The sequence below is a fragment of the Octopus bimaculoides genome, chromosome 20, assembly GCF_001194135.2.
Source record: "Octopus bimaculoides isolate UCB-OBI-ISO-001 chromosome 20, ASM119413v2, whole genome shotgun sequence".
Classification (NCBI taxonomy): Eukaryota; Metazoa; Mollusca; class Cephalopoda; order Octopoda; family Octopodidae; genus Octopus; species Octopus bimaculoides.
This window is the reverse complement of record NC_069000.1, coordinates 41,546,892-41,553,787: the sequence shown is the minus strand read 5'-3', so window position 1 is coordinate 41,553,787 and position 6,896 is coordinate 41,546,892. Positions and strand designations below refer to the sequence as shown.

Here is a 6,896-nt window from a genome sequence, read left to right as displayed (position 1 = left end):
AAAAAAAAAAAAAAAACACCTTACAAATGCTGACAGATTCTAAAATCAAAACAGTTTCTACTCACCTCGTACCCAATTCAGCTAACAGAAAGGCTAACACATGCTTTGGTTCTCTATGTAGCCTGGAACAAAAAGTAATAATGTTACATAGATATACAGAGGGAAAGGGATAGAGATAATAGGACATATATAATGGAACCATTTTGGAGATAGTACTTGTTGGTGCCGGAAGCAAACACAGACACGTGCACAGACACAGTAACATACATACACTCCCAACTCACTCTTACGAAATCATCCACTCTCTTGTCCCCTAGAGATGAAGTAAAGACAAATAACAAATGACTTACAATCTGCATATTTCAGAGAAGTTAGCAAAAGACGTCTTCTTTGTGCCGACTCTTAAGACTTGTGGCAGTTTCATGACAAACCGTTTCTTCTCTCCGGCAACCATGTCAGGGTTCTTCTCTCTTATAATGTCAAACACTCTTGTAAGTAACTGAAACAGCAAAACAAAGGACAAACTGAAGGATGGAGCGGAGAGGGTGAATGCAATAAAAGAAATTAAATGCAAGACCTAACTGTGCATCATTAAAACTGGCAAACAAGGCAACTTATAGATTAGTTGTGGGCAAGTTGCAGCCCTGAGGGCTTTCTGAAAGGAACATCAATGAAAAATTACTTTGAAAATATTTTAGTAGATTGACCTGCCTATGGTGAGCCATGTCTCATGTCACCCACTTCCTGCAAAAGTTAGCTCATGCCTGTTCTAGATACTTACTCAACCGGACAGAAATAACAGTCAGAGTCATCCACAAATCACAGTTGCTATTTCTAACTGCATGGTGTTAGCTTCATTCATTTTCCAATACCTCTTCTCAAAATCTAACAGGAGTTGTGAAGGTGATATATTTGAAGCAAGGCTTTATATGCCTGGATGCCCTGCCTGTTATACCTGTCTTGTGAACTAAAGAATTTTATAATGTTTCCACTGGTCTTCGATAGTGCAGAGCAAGTGGTCAGAATGCCAACAAGGAATCTAAACCTTTAGTGTTTAGATTATTCTGGTAAATGCATTCCTAAATTTATTCACACTGTTTTGAAATTTATCACGCATTATCTCATAGCTTCAAGATTTTGTCCATGTGGTTAATTCATTTTTAGAATGACACTGTAGAGTAAGTGTGAAAGGCCAGATACGGCAGGTTTGAACATAAAGCAGGTAAAATATTTTGCCATAATATGGCTGGTTTAAATGCTAAAGGGTTAAAGTGAACTATTTAGTTCAAAGGAAGTCATGAGATATCAACATTTACATGTAAACATACAAACACACCATAATTGTTATCGTCAGTGAATAGTCATCTCCCATGCTGGCATGGGCTACACATTCTGACTGGATCCAATGAGCAGCAGTAACTGTGTCACGTTCCAACAGCTGTTTTGCCATGGTCTCTCCGCACACACACAATGGGCACCTTATGGTTTCAATCTAGGAAATTCACTGACAAAATCCTCAAACCCTTGCTCAAAGTGCTGCTGTGTAGTAGGACCGAACCTGAAACCAAGTGGCTGGAAAGCAAATTTCTTAACCAAACTACTGGACCTGTTTAAAATCTTTTTGTGAGGTGTCCCCTTCAGTAAAGCTCATAAGCCCTGTTAACCCCACCACAATTAGCAACGACAAGCAAGATTTTTCAAGAAAAGGCTAAATTTGAAAATACCTCATCATATGTATAATCACGATCAGAACCATACCAAGCCTTGCTACGACCAATTTCTTCATCATCATCTAAAAACAAGAAATAATAATAATAATGGTTTCAAAATTTGGTACAAGGGTAACAATTTTGGGGGGAGGGATAAGTTGATTACATTGACCCTGAAAGGATGAAAGGCAAAGTTGACCTTGGTGGAATTTGAACTCAGAATGTAGCGTTGGGCGAAATACCGCTAAGAATCTCGTCCAATGCACTAACGATTCTGCCAGCTTGCCACCTTAATGATAATTATAATAATGGTTTCGAATTTTGGCACAAGGCCAGTATTATGCATGAGAGACACAAAAGAAAAAAGGCCACTTGCCATCATCTGCCATTTCTTCCTCCTCAGCTTGTTCATCTAAGTTAATCACCTTCTTCTTCTTCTTCTTTTTCCTCCGTGGCAATGACAAGTTTAGGTCATCGTCATCATTCTGAATGGGGTCGCCAACATCAAACTCATTGCTGTCTTTTGCTGTTTCCTGAAAGCAAGAATATAAACCACATGATAATATCAATAGCAGAAGACCTGGGTGAAGTGGCAAAGCACGACCTTCAAACGTTGGGCCTCGCGGAGGCGATGACAAGTGACCGAGACCTTTGGAGATATGCTGTGCTTGAGAAGACCCAGCAAGCCAAGTGAGGCTGTAACCGTGGCCCATGCCAGTGCAGCATAACCAGCCTATTTTAGAGTAACCTTCAATTATAGGGCTGTAAACTGTGCTTGCAAAGACCTGTTGAGTCAAGTGATGTCTATGTCGCGGTCGATGCCAGTACTGTCTGATTGGCACCCATGCAGGTGGCACGCACAAAGCATCATTTGAGTGTAGTCGTTGCCAGTGCCGCCTGACTGGCCCTCATGCCAGTGGCATGTAAAAAGCACCTAATACACTCTCGGAGTGGTTGGCATTAGAAAGGGCATCCAGCAGTAGAAACTTTGCCAAATCAGATTGGAGCCTGTGCAGCCTTCTGGCTTGCCAGCCCTCAGTCAAACCATCCAACCCATGCCAGCAGGGAAAGCAGATGTTAAACGACGACGATGATGATGATGAATGACATTACAGGGTATATTTGAGAGGTTGGATCTGGCCAGTTTTGACATAAAACAAGAAGAATATTTGGACTGGATATAGCTGGTTTAAATGCTAAAGAGTTGAAGTGAGCTACATATATAAACATGTGTGTGCCTCTTGTGTTGGACATTGGACGACAGATGTAAACAATGACATGATGTTTACATTCCTTGTAAACATTACAACCAGAGGCTCTGCACTTTTGAAAGCGTTAAAGTGTAATATTTAACATTAAGATAGCGCACTTGCACCCTACTCTTGAACATAACAGCAAGACAACCACTGAGCACTAAACTCAAGTAACACTTACAGGGGCACTGTCGGGCTGCTCATCCAGATCTGTAGGCTTCTTCTTCTTTTTCTTCTTCTTTGTGAGCTCCAGAGAGAAATCTAGAATTACAGAGAAACAATGTCATTAGAGAAGTCTTAGAAACTCTAGAGGAAGTGAGTTTTGCTGAGAAGTGGGAAACCAAACAATGCTCTTTCTAACAAAACAATAATAGACGGAATTTTTAGCAAAGAGTGTATGTTTGTCTCTTTGTCTTGGCATACAGCAATGAGATCTGATTTTTAGTCTTCTTATGAATACATGTCTAGCCATGAGAAAACATTGCCTACTTTGGAAACAGATGACAGTTAGCAACAGGAAGGATGTTTGGCGGTAGAAAATTGGCCACAACAAATTCTTGAACTGTGCAGGCATAGAAAACCGGGCATTAAAAAACAACGAGGAGTTAGACCAAAATATAATTTAAAGACAACAAACCTTGGTCTAACTTGTCACAGAGAAGATCTATATCTCCCTCAGTCTGATCATGTGTAGACTCGCTTGGCGTGCCATCAGCAGCTGGGGCATCCATCCTGGTGCCATCCATTTCAGAACTCTCCATAAAAGGAGTTTTCTTTTTCTTCTTCTTTTTCTTCAACGAAGGGTCAAAGGGTAGCTGAAACAAAGAAGAGAGAAAAAGACCATAGAAACGATGGGCAAATAAGTAGGCGATGGCAGTCTATATGCAACTGCTTAACCTGCTAGAAAGAACACTCAAATTCAACCATCTGAAGAAAAGGAGGACACATTGGGTAATGTTGTTCTCTTGAAATGACAATGAATGGTCTCAGGTGGAACGCCTGCTTCACCAAGGCTGACTTGGGCAAGACATTCAAATTCATTATTTTTACAATCAATGGAACAAAAGAAATGTATCCCTCTCGACTTTTTTGCCTCATAACTTCCAGAAAAATGGATACTTTTTAACGAAATTTTCAGAAATACCGCAAATTAAATTGGAAAACCCCCAGTCAAAACTTAGAAATTCCAAATTATGTGGGTCTCCTGATTCAAAACTCCGTTTTTTTCCCGAAATTCCATTATAGTCGTAATCTGTGTCGTTTGGAAGATATTTGTAAAAAATTTCATCAAAAAAACACCCATTTTCCTGAAAGTTACGAGGAAAGAAAGTCGGGTCGTGCGAATTTTCCGAAATTTCTTCCCCCCACCCCTCGGAATAAAATTCTTTCAAACAAATCCTTGTATACTCTGTACAGTATTAAGAGGGTGGAAATTTCATTAAACAGGTATGTAAAGTGCACGTTCTATATTAATTTGGTTAAAACTGCAGAAATTGTTGTTTCGATAATGTTAAAATCCCCACATTTTTCCACGTTACATACATGCTTTAATGAAATTTCCACACTTTAATATACATTTAAATTTGTATGTAGGCCGAGACGGGTGGGTAAAATTACGCACTTTCCCATTGTTTCTAACAAAAAAGATACCTTTACTCCTAGGTTATTGGAAGAGTGACCCCCTAGTGACAAGTTCACAGTCGTAATCTCCGATATGTAAAAACCCAAGAATCCGAGTTTGCAAGGTGAGGTGCGAATCTGCATTAGCCTCGAAAATTTCTTGAAAAGTACCTGCCACTCGATTTTATCACCGTCAACAACTATACTGACCAATTTTTACTTGGCATAAGATCGCCTCTTGTAGGGAGAAAATAACGACAAAATAGAAATTACTCATTCTGCCCCAGTTACTCGTCCAAGCAGCAGGACGACTACAAAAGAGATCTGACTGCTATTTCTCGCACGGGATGTAACCACTTCGTCGATCCTTCGTGAGCACGTCTCATCATTTCCATATTGTTTAGCCCTAGGTTAGTTGTCCTGAACGAGTCGAGATCCGCTTGAAGGCTATCACATCGTGACAACCCGGTCTTTTAAAAATTTATATTGGGGTGTATTTAATCAATGCAATCATTTAATTTTTACTTTTACAATAACCTGTGATTATGAAAGAGATGACTTATAACTGCCTTTTTTTTTTATTATCCATGAGTGCATGTTTAAATGCTAACAGCGTTGGGGGATGAACAAAAGAACGTGAAAACGAAGGAAAACTTTTTTAAATATTGAGGGCACAAATCTTAACTACTTGGGTTTATAAACATATAATTATTTAATTAAAAAATATTCTACTTTTGTCATCTAAACGATAAATCAGATGTTAATATAGCCATACTGAGCATATTTTTAAAGAAAACGTTTTAATATAAGAACAATCAAATCTATTATATAGAATTCTGCAACGAATCATATATTATTTAAAAATTTGAAAGGTAGGCCCGAATAACATCCAACATGATGGAATATAAAAGACTCCCTCCCAGTTCCTTGATGTTTTAAGCTACTAATTTCAAATCACTTACCACTTCGTCATCAGCCATTGTTTAAGGTATTTCTTCTTAAATTTATAAAGTATGTATATGTGTATGTTTATATTTGATGTCTATTTAGTTGTTTTGTGTCTTTACCAGCGCAGATCGAGGTAATATTTAGTGAAAGAGAGAGGGAAAGGATTTATATTGCATCAGCCATATGGTCCTGTCTCGAAGACTCCTGGCTTCCGGTTAAATGAAGTGCTCAGCAGTAAATAACGCGGGAAAGAGGGGGGGAAAGTAAGACAGAGAGGAGGAGGAAAAGTATGACAGAAAGACATGCAAAGAAAAAAGAGATGGAAAGAAGAGAGAAAAATATGAAAATAAAATAGAAAAAGAGAAAGGCGAAAAAGACAAAGAGTGATACGGAGAGAATGAAAAGAAAGGTGAGAGAAAAAGAGAAATATGAAAGGTAAGATGGAAAGAGAGAGAGAGAGAGGAGGGGGGGAGAGATGATGCTAGAAAGAGAGGGAAGGTAAGACAGAAAAGGAAAGGGGAGAAAGAAACAGGTGGATGGGAAAATGGCGAGAGAATATCCGACAATTTCAGACTCAGTAAAGCAACAGGCCTAAGTCCCAGGTTCGAACACTGTCAACGGGCCTGGGCCTGTTGCACTTCTCTCTGAAATTTCCTTGAAAATTAAAAAAAAAAAGGCTATATCCATTCTCTTTGCATAAAGCATTTCATTTTATTTTATTATTTAGTTGAACATTTTTTGCACCGCAAAGAAAGTCGCTGGGTTATTTATTTTGCACAAACTGGACAGCAAAAACAACGATGATTTCACTTCGGAACCACGTGGCTGTGAGTTTAGATCCACCGTGCAGTACCGTAGGAAAGTGTTTTTGGCATAACTACAGGGTTTTACTCCCCAGACTTTGGGAGATCATAACTTTCAGAAAATTGAATATTTTTTAATGAAATTTTCTATGGCGGGTAAAATCCTGTAGTTATGCCGCAGAAATTATACAGTTGTGGTTCGAAACTATGCGCGCGAAAAAGTATTTATGTATACATTTATGTAGGTGTGTGTGTGTGAATGTTTTAAATCATTTGCATATTTAATTGTCAACGCTGTTGTAGGTACATATGTAGGGGTACGTGGTGTCTATATATACACACACACACACATATATATATATATATATATATATATATATATGGGATGTTTTGCAACAAGAAATATAAAGTCATTTAATTTAACTCGTTTATTTTACTTTTAATTTTTAGAATGGCTGAACTTCCTCGACTGGGACAGCAATGTCAGGTTTCTGATTGCAAACTTTTAGGTAAGTTAACATTTGTATGCGTTTGTATATATTTATATACATGTATGCATATGT

At 38.4% G+C, this 6,896-nt stretch overlaps 2 protein-coding genes across 5 annotated transcripts in view; one reads left to right on the top strand and one right to left on the bottom strand.

Annotated features, from left to right (window-relative positions):
• LOC106875573 (eukaryotic translation initiation factor 2 subunit 2) overlaps positions 1–5,762 on the bottom strand; it is an 11,101-nt gene extending 5,339 nt beyond the window's left edge. The window contains exons 1-7 of the mRNA XM_014923778.2: positions 5,545–5,762; positions 3,600–3,777; positions 3,144–3,223; positions 2,086–2,242; positions 1,725–1,792; positions 351–499; positions 66–122 (exon numbers count right to left, since the gene is read on the bottom strand). Coding sequence (XP_014779264.1) covers positions 66–122; positions 351–499; positions 1,725–1,792; positions 2,086–2,242; positions 3,144–3,223; positions 3,600–3,777; positions 5,545–5,562 — 707 coding nt within the window. The 5' untranslated portion in view covers positions 5,563–5,762. The remainder of the gene's footprint in view (positions 1–65; positions 123–350; positions 500–1,724; positions 1,793–2,085; positions 2,243–3,143; positions 3,224–3,599; positions 3,778–5,544) is intronic.
• Positions 5,763–5,872: 110 nt separating this feature from the next.
• LOC106875580 (AN1-type zinc finger protein 1) overlaps positions 5,873–6,896 on the top strand; it is a 16,919-nt gene continuing 15,895 nt past the window's right edge. Inside the window, exons 1-2 of one of the 4 annotated variants that reach the window (XM_014923793.2) lie at positions 5,873–5,965; positions 6,784–6,842. In XM_014923793.2, the coding sequence (XP_014779279.2) occupies positions 5,928–5,965; positions 6,784–6,842 (97 nt within the window). In that variant the 5' untranslated portion in view covers positions 5,873–5,927. Of the gene's footprint in view, positions 5,966–6,153; positions 6,358–6,517; positions 6,651–6,783; positions 6,843–6,896 lie in introns of those variants that run through there. The other 3 variants (XM_014923794.2, XM_014923790.2, XM_014923789.2) reach the window with 3 other exon arrangements.